The sequence below is a fragment of the Polyodon spathula genome, chromosome 1 (genome assembly GCF_017654505.1).
Source record: "Polyodon spathula isolate WHYD16114869_AA chromosome 1, ASM1765450v1, whole genome shotgun sequence".
In the NCBI taxonomy this organism is placed as follows: Eukaryota; Metazoa; Chordata; class Actinopteri; order Acipenseriformes; family Polyodontidae; genus Polyodon; species Polyodon spathula.
Window position 1 is genome coordinate 101,807,489 of NC_054534.1, and position 14,975 is coordinate 101,822,463.

Consider the following 14,975-nt stretch of genomic DNA (forward strand, 5'->3'; position numbering starts at 1 on the left):
CTCACTTAGGTTAATGGTAGCCTTTATTAAGTTGTCTCATTTTTCGCAATTGGTAGTGACTATAAAGGAGAACTCACACACTGCCGCAAAGCTTGATAAACTGTTGTCCTGTCATGTGATGTCTTTCTCACCCGGCATGGGGGAAGCAGTGTAAAACAAATGAATTTTTCACAGCTCTGAGACCTCCTTGATAAAGCCAGTGAAGGTAGCAGACCTGCGTCAGGTCACTGTAACGTGAAGTGTATACAACAAGCCCAGTGTAAATGTAAACTCAAGGACCTTTTCTGCTCAGGCTGACATCTGGAGGTAGGGTTTATTGTTTATTTTGTGGCATAATTGGAAAGACTTTTTACTACGTACTCCTAGGTGCTGGGCAGAAAGCCTAATTTTAGTTCTGAATTGTGATTTGTTTAAGAAAGAAAATACAGGGCACTCTCTCTCTCTCTCTCACACACACACACACTAGAGCCAGTGTGACATACCCTCATTACACGCAGATATTGGTTTAGCTCCTAAAAGCAGAAAAAAGAGTTCATTGCCAAAACTAAGTAATGCCAAGACAGTATGATCATTTTCTTAAAAATGAATCACAAGGTATGACGACTTCTAGTTGAACTGTGTAATTTTACTGCTGACATTCTTTTCAGAATTTTGTTTTATAACCACTGAAAAAAAGGTATTTTTATAAACAAAATATGTACCATAGATATCTGTATTCAGGTTTTTTTGTTTTTGTAATTGCTCTTATTTGAAATCATTCTCATACATTTATCATACTTACCATGTGCTCTTCCTGGATATTTTTAGTTAACTTTTTTAATTTTTAGTTTCAGTTAACTGCTCCTAGTCAAGCTCGCTCTTAAATGTAATTATTTACTGTATTCTTTATTTTGCTCTCATTTGAATTTTATCTTTTTTGCTACTGATTTTATTGTACTTTATAAATGCTCTTATCTGTAATATGATACCCTGTAATGTGATATTTTGCACTGTGATACTTTATAACAATTGAAAGTTGCCCTGGATAAGGACATCTGGTAATTAATAAATAAATAAATAATAATAATAACCAAATTGTTGTTGGAACATCTAAGTGTTCGCTGCACAACATGTTGCAGCAGTAAACCAACAATGTTAATGTCTTTTGTAGTACTGTAGCTTTGACAACAACTTTGTGTGTTGTTCGGTAGGCTGCAAACATTTATGATTTCTACCTGCTTATATAAAAAACTGAAGAGGTTTTCTACATAGCGGTGCCTAAATCAATCTCCCCCAAAAAACTTTCTGAAAATGCTCTGTTTTACATGAAGTGTAAGTTCTTCTTTTCATGTGTCTTTCAAATGTTTCTCTTTTCACTCCAATACAATAAGGGGATTTTTAAAGCTGAACTGGGGGTGTGTGCTGCAATTGCTAATAAAGTGTCAGGGACTCCACTGCAAGGTAATATAAAACAGCTGAACCGGGAATTTCCACAGTCGATCCCCTTAAAAGGGAAATATTTATCAACTATCAGCGTTGTTTGTCCGCCATGTGACGTGAAGACACGGATGAAAAACGGCAGTTCACTTAGTGGGCAACATGCCTGTAGACTGTTATAACTACCACTACAAGCTGCGGATTAAAAGAGATAAAACGTTGTGAATCTCTTAAAAAGAAAAAAAAGCTGTCATTGTGTATGTAAGCTTAGGAGCGACAAAATCATGGTTGAGCATTGAAATTAAATGTATTGTTTGTCCGAGGGTTTGTTAAAGTTCAGAAAAAAATCAATAAATAAAGAATTGCAAACAATATCGTCGATACTACATTCTTATATGTGATTGTCAATTCAAGGATGCACATTGGTATCTGATGTATTCTATATAGTTATGCAATACAATAGGGGTTGGAAAGGTGCATAGCCAATACTGCAGGGGTGCAGCTGTAATCCGCTGTGTTGCAGTTTGTCTGAGCAGGTTCAGTGTTGGAGCTGTTGTTTGACCTCAGCCACATTAACATTCTTCTGGGCTATACTTTCACTTGATTCAATACGGATGATGCTTTTCTATAGCAGCAATTTAGGAAAATGTATTCACCACATGAACAGTAGCTATGAGCTCATTCTTCAGAACTGGTCTATTCTGCCATATATTAAGAGACACATCAGACAAGTCAAGGGGTGGACACATCTTAACAAGCCTGATGCTCGTCAAAGCTCAAGGGACTTCTCTGCCTCATTTTTGTTGCACACAACATATTGCATTAGTAACAGGCATGACACATGACACCAGCTGAGTAACTTTCCAGAAAATAATTCAGTGCAAATAAAATTAGACCTAGATATACATATCTAAATACAAAACCTGCTGTTTTGAGTGGAGCTGTCATTTCTCGACCTGTATACAGGTCTCTGTTGTAGAAAAACAAATTCCGTTAAGTGGCTTCTGAATAAAATAAATAAAAGCTTTTTGCAAACTTTAGGTGAACTGCGAAGCTTAAATGAAACACAGAAACACAGTAATAATAATGTCTTGGCTCTATTTTGGGGTATTTGCGTCCAATAGATGGCTTGCTCCAATTATGCAGTTCATAGTTATTTAGTGGGACTAATTAGCAGTATAAGGACTCTTTTCGTGATTAGGCCTTACCATGAAGTTTTGCAGCAGACAGAATCAAGAATAATTGTGTAATTTGCCTAGCTGACGCCTGTGAGTACACAGCCAGATTTAATTAGAGATTACATTGGCTCTTTGAAGGGGCACAGTCCGGTCTGCAGGGACACAATGTAAATAGCAGATTCAGTAAAAATATAGCATTTTGTTTTTTCTCTCCAGCCAGAAAAAACAGAGCTGTACAAAGCTGAGGCACAGTGAAGTACAGATTAAAGTAGAGTTAGGGATCCAACTATTTTAATGATGGAAATATACAGGGGGCTTTGAGGAAGCTCAGCAAGAACTATTTATTTTTTTGAGATGCTGAGAGCTAGAGAAGCAGTTAGAGTGTGTGAAACAGCCACAGTTTGTGTGCCGTGTAAGGTGTGTTTGTTTCAAGACAGTGTTACTGTAATGAGTGCACACGATCACTACTATGAAACCACCCCTTTTCATTCCATTAATGTACAGAAAGTACATTTTGTAAATGACCGAAATAAAGAATGCACTAATTTTAATTCAATTCTCAGAAACCTGTGGAATTTGCAAGGATGATTAGCATGAAAGTGTCACTTATGATCCAATAAATCAAAAGATAAATGTTAAGATATCGGTGGCACCTGTCTACCATCCATGGCGTGTCACATTGTGCCAGCAGTAACTGGCGCCTTTGCAGTGTTATGCAAAAGAAGCACTTTATTCACATTTATTAAAGCTTCTGTGTCACATGTACCATAACCTACTCAGAAGGGTCTTGTTTCTGAAAACTAATTAGGAGTGGACATCAAACACAAAAGGCTTTAAGTTTTACTAATCCCTTCTTTTAAAATGCCAACCCTGTGACAGAAGTGAAACGACTGTCACATAATATAATGGCTTATAATATTATGCTGCACAATTTTATTTATTTTTTGCATTTGGATTTGCACTTGGTAAGCAATAGTATACCTTTTACTTTACATCGATGGAGCAAACTGCGTTTTGGTGTGCAGACCATTATAAATCATGCCTGTCTCAGCATAAATCTCAACTTTCATCTGATACTTCTATTCATGATGTCTGTAAATACCAATGACAAGTTAGGGTGGAGAATTTACTACAGGTCTGGTGTTTTTACATGGGACTGAGTGGTTTTAACTTTTTTTTTTAAGGAGCTTTATGTGGGGTGTCTCCCTGACCCTTTCCTGTGACATTCAACAGCTTCTCACTAATTTGCTCCTGTTATTGTAGCTGCCCTGCTGAAGGTGTGGAAACAGAGATAATGAATTGCACAACTAAATAGGACTAAATATGATACAAGCAGCAGATGGACAGGCAAGCATGGATGCCAGACAAGAGAAAGGACCAGAGGTCAACACTAAACTAGAGAAGCATATTGTGTTTGTGAAAGTGTGCTTAAGAGGAAGAAAAAAAAAGAAAAAGAAGATCCTAAGGAACGATCCTGAACAAATTATTTTGGGACAGCTTTCATCTGTACCTTTAAATGAGTCCCAGGAAAAAATCCTCCTGTTATTACTGGCTAATAATGAACCGAAAGAATACCAGTCCACCATCATTTGAGTTACGGAGACACATTTTCAATTGAATTTTGAGATGGGAGAAATTATTATTATAAATTACAAAAAATCATATGCATTCATAACAGTTTGGAGCAACATATTAGATACCACCTTATTATCTTTAAGATTTATGAAATCCGTGTAAATTATAAACAAAAAAACATATCTGTTAGTATCTGTTTCTCATTAACTCTCATGGGTGTATTTATTTGTAATATACATAATATGTAATCTGAAGAAAGCAGCCAGTCTGCTCAGGGCTACTGCTGTGTGAAGGAGCCCGATTGATAAGTGTGCTCAATCGTATCAAAGGTACTGTGTGTATTTTTGTTTTTTGTTACCTGTGTGTGTGTTTAGTTTTTGTGTTGGGCAAACAGCTTATCTGTCCTGGGATAGACAAGACTGTTCCTGACGTGTGTAGTCAGCGCTCCAAGCTAGAACTAGGATTTTGTTTTCGTTTTTGTTTCATTTGTTTATTAAAGGTAGCGTGTCAGCTCTTTAAAACCTTAATTTCTGTGTGCTGGGCTGGGTCATTTTTAAAGGGGCGACAAACGACTGTGAGTGTTGTTCGTGCGTGCACACAAGACAATTGATATATATATATATATATTAGATATATATGATGTGTGATGATGTGTATGTACCAAACGTCAATTTGGAGGCTTTAGGACCCTAGGGATAGCCACACACATTGTATAGTTAATCTAACAATTGCTTAATTGTATAGTTAATGGGCAAATGCTGATCAGATGCGAATGATCAAGTCGGGGTTAAAAAGGTTTCAGTTGGTGTGTTCAGGGGAGAGGGTTGAAGTGGAGAGAGGAAAGAAACTGAACAGTGGAAAGGTGTGTCGGACAAAGAAAGAGTTTTCTGTTAACGAAACAAAGGTACGGGTTCTGACAAAGAAGTGCTTGAATGTGATTTGGATTGGGTGATTTATGGAATTAATTTAAACAGGGGAACAGGCTTACCCTGCCCTGCATTAGATAGCACTACTATTAACCAGTTTAGTTAGCGCCTAAAGAAGGGCTAGGTTTTGTTTTGTGTTTTTGTTTGTTTGAAATATCAGTTTGCTAATAAACGTACACCACGGCGTTTAAAGAGCACTTCCATTGTATCGCGTGTAATTAAAGAGACAGACACCTGTTTGAAAGAACAACACAGACTCTGGCTGAAAAGGTCAGAATACATCACAATATATATATATATATATATATATATATATATATATATATATATATATATATATATATATATATATATATATATATATATAATTTGGCTTTGTAGATTAAACCCTTACCTAAATTGTATTTGCTATGAGTGTTGTACAGGTTTTACTCCTACATTATGTTTACGTATACTCCTAAACTCAATAATAAAGTTTTATTCTGATTAAAAAGATCAATCCCCCAGTTTCTCCTAGCCATGTACCTGCTTGTGTGTGATGTCTTTCACACCCTTTTACAAAGCCCTCCAGGCAAAGGAGCCTCACCTTACACACCACCCAGCATTTAACAACTCACCCTCCAGCTGCTACACACCCATATATATATATATATATATATATATATGGGTACTTTTAACCTGGTCTTTTAATGTTACTGTAATTCAAATGTAGATGATTTTTCCTACTTATTACAGTCCTCACCCAAAAAAAGTGCCTATTTTTCCAATTTGTGAATAATTGTAATAAGCAGAATGAGGAAATGTGATTATGATGATATATAATACGAAACCGCCCAGCTTTTGAAAGAGTGTTGCAGGTTATGGATTATACTATAATTTTCAAAACTTTACAAAAAACACCGAAATGCAGTGAAATGTTTTCCCGTTAAAAAAAACGAACAAAAAAACCCCCAAAACCCCAAATGTTAATAAACACACCATTATCTGAGTCTTCTGATTCTTCGTCATCATCTTCATCATCTCCTGAAGATAACGAGTCTGTAATGAAAAAAAAAAAAAGAAATGGTTAGAACAGGCAATTATTTACAGGAAAAAATACCTAAAGTTATATGTGACGGGGTACCCCCTGCCACTGTGCATATTTTGTATTTGTTTATTATTATTGTTATGATTTAATGTATTATATGACGGAAAAAAGTTATTGTTTGCAACGTGTACAAAAAGCCGCCGCCATTATCTGTTATTGTTTTAGAAACCTTGTGAGAATATGTAGCTGATCAGCTGCTAAGTGTATAATTAGCTGACAGTCACGCATCTTATTAAATTTGTGCAAAATGTTATACCTCGGTCACCAATATTAAGATCTGCAGCTTTGGCTGCAACGCATTGACTGTGTTCAAGAGGCAGAACGAAGCTGGGTCTACACCAGCACGATACTTGTTTTGTTCCGTCTGTTTGTTTGTTTTGGCCTTCGTGCCTTTTGGTTTTGAAAATGTTTTGTGTTTTGTTTAAATCTTTTATTTGTTTTTGTTAATAAAATGCTGAGTGCCGTAGCATCTTAATCCTTAGTCTGCCGTGTTGTGCTGCAATTACTTCCTGGTCTGACATCACCACACATGTCTTCCAGATCACATCATGTTATCACCGACCAAAGCATTAGCTCAAACGCTTGTGTGCTTGAGCTAGTTTCTTATAAAATCTCTTGGAGATCATAGCATTGTAAAGTATGTCCTACAGGTATATTATTACCAACAAGTCCGAACGCATCTGTGGCACCGTCTAAAATCTACCTAAATGACAGATAAATGTAATTTTAAATGTAATCGCTTTTCAGTGATTTAGGACCCTGAAAACAGTTACTGGGGGCTATACCTTGAATTTGCCTTATAAAATACTTGCAACGATACTCCCTCACTTAACTTCCAATTGCTTTTGTATTCCCACTTTAGCCTTTCAAACCTCCAGACTTAATCTCGCACACAATTTTAATTCCAGTCCCAATGCAGACTCAGGACTCGTTATCAATAATAATAACATGTCTGTCAGGGGACAAGTACACTTAAACATTTTAATTGAACTGGCCTTTGAAATCCTACTCCACTTTTACATTGTGTTTAATTAAAGCCAGATGTCTGTGACGGTAATGTAAAACACTGGGATTTTACTTATTGTATGACGGTTCTTTTTTTAAATCTTTCTGTTGGACTTGGAAGGAGGGATTATTATACAAGATATATTTGATTATTATCATTTTTTCTTTAAAAAAAACCCTGTTCTGTGGGGAGAAAAATCTTCTTTTTTCAATAAAGAAGTTTTCAATATATATTTATCTCTTATGTGGCCACTTGCCAAATGTCCTCTTCCTTGTTGGTTCCTTGAGGTTGGATACATATGTTTCCTTGCCCAGTTGTAGTAAATATATGGTCCTTCACAGACTTTAACAGGAAAGAATTAAAACATCCTTCAAAGACTATAGAACAAAAAACAAACAAAACAAGACAAAAAGAAAACAATTCTATTGAAATATTAAATGTCTGTATATTAAAACCTCCATCATGGGGACATTTCTAATATAAATACTTTTTAAAAATAATACAACTGGTCCTACGCTGAAGAGTTCATGGTGTCTTTGATCAATGTTGGTAAAGCCTAACTTGCTTTGGCAGCGTTCCCAAATCATGAATGAAGGCAAAGTTTCTAAGTACCCAACACTGCATCTGTTTTCAATAATGAAGCGTTTCCAGCTAATTGCTTTGTAATTAGTTGTCAATAATGGGCTCAGTTGGTACCTTAAATATACTGTAAAATGGTAAAGCTAAAGGAGTATTTAATCTCCACGTGAAACTCCTTAAGTAAACATCACTGTAACTGGCCTTGAATACAATGGCAGAAAGCTCTATCATTTGTAATACTTTTTTTTACATCTATGTAGATAGTTTCAAACAGAGAATGCAGGCTTTGTATGGAAAATACCTATTAGTTCGCAAATGTAAACCATTTATAAGCATTAGTGGGAAGACCTACACAATTATTAGAAACCAGAAAAGAAGCAAACAATACAAATATGCCGGTATTGTACCGGTGTCTACCTTTGATTCCTAGGATATAGTTTCACAGTATCCGAACATCTGATACTCTCCTAGTTCTTCATGATTCACTACAAATAATAATGCTGTTGGACAGAAAAATGGCTTCTGGGATATTGGTTTACAGGAAGGTGTGGCGTGAAATAGAGTAGTTGCAGGAAGACAGCAGCATTGGATGTCAAGCTGCATTGGTATACATCCCCAGGGCAGTCTCAAGTGCATTAGTGGTCTCTAATTCAATTCACATGGGTCTTCAGCAGTAGCACAATTTAAGTGGATTGGTGCTAATTTTATTGATAACTTCAACAAACACAGCTGATTAAGTTAAATCATTAGGGGCATTCAATTCTAATAAAGTGTCAAACAATGGTTGGGAAAACATTTAGCCCAAAAGCAGTACCAGTACTTTATGTATGTTAAGGGGGTCTAGAATATTTTTGGCAGTACTAATATATACTATTTAGTATTTATATATAGTTTACATGATTTAATGCTGAAAGAGCCAACATATTCTGAGTTGTGTTTTGATAAATATGCATTTAAAGAATAAACAAGTCTAAATTTAGACTCTGTTTTTAAACACACAATGGGCCGATTAAATTGATCCAAAGGGTGGCAGACCAAAACAACTAATTGAGGGGAACTGAAAGGCGCATAGGATGAAGTGGCATCGAATCAGCTCACCTGTTACTTTGACAGTGAAGTTGCTCAGGAGGGTGTTTCTGTGCGCCAGCCTGCAGGTGTAAACCCCCGAGTCATCGTACGAGATGTTGATGATTCTGAGCTGCCTTGCTCCGACGCGGGTCCTGTTGCTTGGAACGACCACAACACCATCCTTGAACCAGACAACTGGCACAGAGGACCCTTGTGTACTGCAGGACAGGTCGAGGGTGTCACCATTTCCCAGAACAAACTCTTCTAGAAACACTGTCTCGCTCGACAAAGAATCTGAGCAAGAGGAAACAAAATGAACAAAAACCTGATGTTAGAAATCTGTGGAAAACCAAACTGGAATTGGCGCCATTTTATTATTTTACACTCAGACCTGTTTAACACAAGAACTCTGTGTCTATGAGGACCCTTTTTTAGGGAGATCCCTTAGTGGTTGTTATGACCTGGATTTTAATTTATATTTATACAAAGCATTCTGTATTAATTTCCCCAGCATCTCTCAGCATGGAAGAAAAGATGCAAGCAGCTAATACACAGCAACCCTGGGCAGGACTATGAGTGGTATACTTGTTTCCAAAGAGGCCCTGTTATCATTAAGCAACTGCAGGGATGTGTGTGTGTGTGCGTGTGTGTGGATCTGTGTGTGTGTGGATGAGTGTGTGTGACTGTGTGTGTGTGGATGAGTGTGTGACTGTGTGTACATGTGTGTGTGTGTGTGTATGAGTGTGTGAGTGTGTGTATGTGTGTGTGTGTGTGTGTGTGTGTGTGTGTGTGTGTGTGTGTGTGTGTGTGTGTGTGTGTGAGTGTGTGTGTGTGTGTGTGGATGAGTGTGAGCGTGTGACTCTGTGTGAGTGTGTGTGGATGAGTGTGAGCATGTGACTTGTGTGTGTACGTGTGCACGCATGCGTTGATGGTGGAACTTTGATTCTGGAACTTTCTGAGCTGAACTGCTTTTATTACTTTGATGAATTAAATGATTCATTACGATGTGGATCAGAAAAAATAAGCTACATGGAGGGTTTAGAGAGTATTGTATTTAAGATAAATCACCATCGAGAAAACATAGATGAAGTTTCAAATTACGAAACTCCTCTAAGAAATGGGAATATCCCCAGGTAAGAGCAAGAAGGCCCCTGCATACACATCTACTGGTGTGTGAAAGAAAGCAGCTTCTGAAATGTGTTTGCCTGAGGAATGTTAAACATCCAATGATCTTGAAACTAGTGTTTCTCAAATATGTATGTTTACTTTAAACAAAGAACAAAGAAGAAAGCATCTAATGTCAATTTTGGACTGAGAACAGCTGGGCATTGTGGGCTGAGACCACAAACATGGGCACCTTCTCATTAGGCATTTCTGGCAGCTTCGCAGTAGCCACTGCTGATGGTAAAGGCTTTCCCTTGAAAATGCAATCTCAATTAAACATGCAATCATAAATTAACCCTGAAATGATAGTCTTGGCATGGCCATTTATTAGGCTTTTGGGGCATCCATCAAAAGGGATGACTTAACTTACAGTACCATAGCATGTTCTTCTATCAAGAAAACTGGAAGCACAGTACATAGTTCTGCGGTACCTACCAACACTCTCACAAATAAATAAACGTTACAGAAAAAAACTAAAACATTTGGGTAATGTGGTGTGTTTGTTTAGTATTCAATGATTTATTTATTTACTGAGCCACTGCTTCCCAGTGGGGTACAATACCTGCTGTACTTCAAAGCCAGGGTGTGACACAGGCAAGCACAATGGAGCTAGAAAACGGCTACGGCTCAGTGGTTAACTGACACACTAATATTCCTAGTAGGGCTATTCATGGAAGATGAATTTCTAACTGCCAGTGGCATTAAAGGCCAGACTAATATTTGATTATACTTTTAATAAGACTGTCTCCTGTTTCCCTTCTGCTTAGAGGTAGGGTAGTTTAGCTGGGACAGTCCCGGTTTTCAGCCACTTCCTGTAGCATGACACATAAACTATGTAAATAAAATAAAAAAGGTAATAGGGTAATCAAGAACATTACTTTTATAAAGTGATTAACACAGACATATGTGCTTATTCCTCAGTGTGCCCTGCATTTTCATTTAGTTTATATTCAATATGAATCTACAACTATGTGTAATACAGTAATTTCATAGCTGTTCAGTTCTGGCGGGATTTAGCCCAGGCAGCACGCAGAGGCATCCGAATCCAGCAGGTTAAACCACATCCACAATGTCAATAAATAGAGCCATCCTGACACAGTGAGTAAAGACAGAAAGACAGAAACATGCCGTAAATGTATTTTTTAATAGTGACTAATAATAATAATAATAAATAAAACAAGCAATAAGTATACAATAGGGCATGTTAAATATGGCATGGTAGTGTACTGGAATTAGCTAGTTGCTTAAAAAAAAAGATAATACTAAGAGTGAGAGGATAATTTAAATAACCATTAAAATAGCCTATATTTAAATGGCTTAATTAGTCTTATCAATAATTTAACCAGTGTCCCAGTTTTGAGCTTTGAAAGTCTGGTCACTCTACTTAGAGGCTTATAATCTGCCTATCGTTCAATTCAACTTATGGGCCAATTTTCTGTCCCTGGAGTAAGAACAAACTCTGGTATGAAATCTTTTGGTTATGCTGTGCTGGCAACGTGGAATTTCAGTCCCCTGTTAATGGAAGTTATCACTAATCTGAGTCTCAGCTGAGGGAAAGCAGCCTGCTCCAAGGTTGTTTGAAAATGTTCCCCCGTGTAACTGTTGGGAATGCAGCCAGTTCTTCATCGTCATCAGGACCAAACTGCCAATAAGACTTTTGCATAACCTACATATATATACACATACATATATACATACATACATACATACATACATTACATACATACACACATACATTCATACATCTTTTTTTCTTTCTGAAAAATATGGAAAAGTGTTTGTGGAATGTTTCATTGTTGCACCCAACTTTGTTAAAAAAATAAAATAAATAAAAATAAAACAATCATGCAGCATACATATTACCTCCAGACCTACACAACAACACCTTTTTTATCTATTAAACAAACAGCATCTCAAGCCAGCGTTCAACCAGGGTCAACTTTTACTCACACAGACCGGCTTCAGTTTGTTCAAGCTGGTCCATGGCGGAAAGAAAACCCTGTTTACTCTCTTTACAAACTAACACCAGCTCTTACAAACAAGGTCTGCCAGTCTGAACACCAGAAAGGGCTTTGAGAAACAGAAATCACTGTCACATGTTCCTCAACACTTTTTCTACAAATACTTTGTTATTTCTTTGTTACTAATGAAGCTTGCCCAGTAAAGCAGCAAGCTTTAAAATAAATAAATAAATAATAATAATAAAAACGTTTCAATGCTTCATAATTTAAACATATTTTGTACCAAATAATGCCAGATGAATATGCAGAAAATCTCCTAGAGTCACTTGTAGAAGATATTATTTTTTATTTTCATTTATTAAGAAAAATAGTCTACTATAACAACAAATCTTATTTTGAGATCTGTTCCATAAGTCTTTTGATTTCATTAACTGCACATGTCCATATATTATTTGTTCAGGCAAGACACTAATTCACTTTGTGTTAACTTTGATGAAAAACAGCCTGAATATGCAGCACAATAGCTCTAGGGGTTAGAATCCTGCCAGTGACATAACATCCCTCCAAACGGATTAACTTGTGCTTAAAACTCGCCAGTCCCTGCAGGATCAAAGCACTGGGAGTAGCTAAACCAAATAGAAATCTAAATTTCAAACTGAAACACAGTTATTTCTGATACTGTTGGTTTCAACAGCAATAAAACACGTCAACTCTTTCAACACTGTGCTGACCTCTAAAATAGATATATAATACATAACGCCACTCAACACTCAACTTTTTTTACATACTACATTTTGTATATCTTTGTACTTACATGTATGACTTATGTGAGTAGGGTAGTGCTGAAGGAGTTGATGCAATGTACATCTGTTTAGAGTTCACTCAAGCAACCAAGTTAAAGCCACTTCATTCTTTTATATATATATATATATATACACCCACATATATATATATATATATACACACACACACATATATATTTATTTATTTTAAATAAAGAATTAGTAGTTGCTACTTTTTGTTTATTTTTAATCATTCTCTCCCAATTTAGCGTAGCCAATTATTTTTAGGCTCAGTTCACTGCTACCACCCCCCCGCGCTGACTCAGGAGGGTGAAGACAAACACACACTGTCCTCTGATGTGTGTGCCGTCAGCCGACCGCTTCTTTTCACACTGCAGACCCACCAAGCAGCCATCTCAGAGCTACAGCGTCGGCAGCTCTGGGCAGCTTACTGGTCAGCTGACTGACCTAAGCGCCCCCCCTCCTCGGGCGGTGCTCAGCCAATTGTGAGTTGGCCCCTGGGAGCTCCCGTCCATGGTAGGCAGTGGAATAGCCTGGACTCGAACTGGCAACGTCCAGGCTACAGGGCGCATCCTGCACTCCAAGCGGAGCACCTTTACTGGATGCGCCACACGGAAGCCCCTCACTGCTGATATTTTAAAGGGTTTGTGTTTATTCTGTATCAATTTCCAGATTTCCATATATTAAATATTAACAAATACACATGTGCACACATACACACGCACATGCACGTGTACACACATATACACACACACTCTCTCAAAGAATGCGCCTGACACAGAAGCACGTTAAGCACTCTTACAAACATGTAGATAAATGATGTGAGTGACAATCAGGCAGCTACTCAACACCAGGAAAGAAGCTCAGCCCCTCATAATCCCCCCAGGCACATAATCTCCCCCCCTCCCCCGTCACAAGAAACCGATTCAACAAACATTCCTAATTACATTGTATAGAAATTCATTAACGAAACTGCTTAAGACCACTTTGAGCTCCCTGGGGTCTGGCTGCTTAAACATTGACAAACTGATATAACCCCCCCCTCCCTTCCCCTTCCCCTTTTTAATCAGCTGGATGCTCCAGGGTAAGAGTGTGTAAGATCCAGTGAATGACAGCAATGCAATTACACACACATTTTTACTTGCTCGCTGTAGGTAACAGTTGATTTTCCAGTCTATGCAGAAACAGTTACCATTGGAAAATCAACCAGTTCCAGTAGGGTCCTAGATCTTCCTACAAGGTGGCACTTACTGTATATTTAAAGTAACTTACCAGCACGACAAATCAGTGAGTCTCAATCAACCACAATCAATCTATTCTTTTATTTATACACAGACGAGAAACCATTGAGAACTAGTTCTCATTACAACGCTGACTGGACCGAAAAAACCTCACAAAAGCTGAAATAGTCTTGAATTTGAAAAACAGGACCTCTACGTTCACAGTTAAGGGTTATTATAAGTGCAATGCCAGACTACTAGAAGTCACAAGGCTCAATTGCATTAGACCAGAAGCCTGCACCATGTACATGCACTTCAGCAATCATAAAAACAAGCCTGGTTTACACTAGCTATTACTTCAAAGCAAGATCTTCATTCATTTCTGTCACCACTGGCAGATGCTTATCTGTTGCCCTGAAAGAGACACTAAAGCCTAGAAGCAGGCACCCTCCATGTTGCCATCTGTCTGCATACTTGCACAAATCTCAACACGTGCCTCCACAGATATTTCATGAAACAGCATCCCACCGCAAACAAGGAGCTAAGCTGGCTTCTTGCCTTTATCATCCCATTTCCTGCGGCCTTCTGAGTGCTGTCCAAAATCAGCACTTTATTTAAGGAACTGCAGCAGGCTGCCAGTTATCTTGTTCAGTGTTCATCAATGTTATCAGCCACTTAGCCACGCTGCCAAGGACGAAGAGGTGGCTGGAAGCGAGGAGCTTGCAATTGTAAGCGGCTGAGAGGCTGCGTGTGTTGGGCTATCACCAGTCCTGGCACATTCGATCCATCTTCAGCAGTGCCAAGGTCAGTATATAAACAGCGACACCTGGCCATTTGAAGAAAGACAGATGCAGACGGTTTTATTTTTGGAATCAAAGAGGCCCTGGAGATTTAGGTTTGAAACAACCTTTTGAGTGAGCAGGTTATGGTACTACTGCATAGTTTCTTACTAGAAAAGCAGTGACTAATTCACACAGTATATTACTTTATAG

At 37.8% G+C, this 14,975-nt stretch overlaps 1 protein-coding gene across 9 annotated transcripts in view; it reads right to left on the reverse strand.

Annotated features, from left to right (window-relative positions):
• Positions 1-14,975, reverse strand: part of LOC121325532 (fibroblast growth factor receptor 3) — a 54,993-nt gene that overhangs the window by 21,485 nt on the left and 18,533 nt on the right. For all 9 annotated transcript variants that reach the window (XM_041268216.1, XM_041268179.1, XM_041268170.1 and 6 more), the window contains exons 3-4: positions 8,866-9,129; positions 6,074-6,133 (exon numbers count right to left, since the gene is read on the reverse strand). In XM_041268216.1, coding sequence (XP_041124150.1) covers positions 6,074-6,133; positions 8,866-9,129 — 324 coding nt within the window. The remainder of the gene's footprint in view (positions 1-6,073; positions 6,134-8,865; positions 9,130-14,975) is intronic.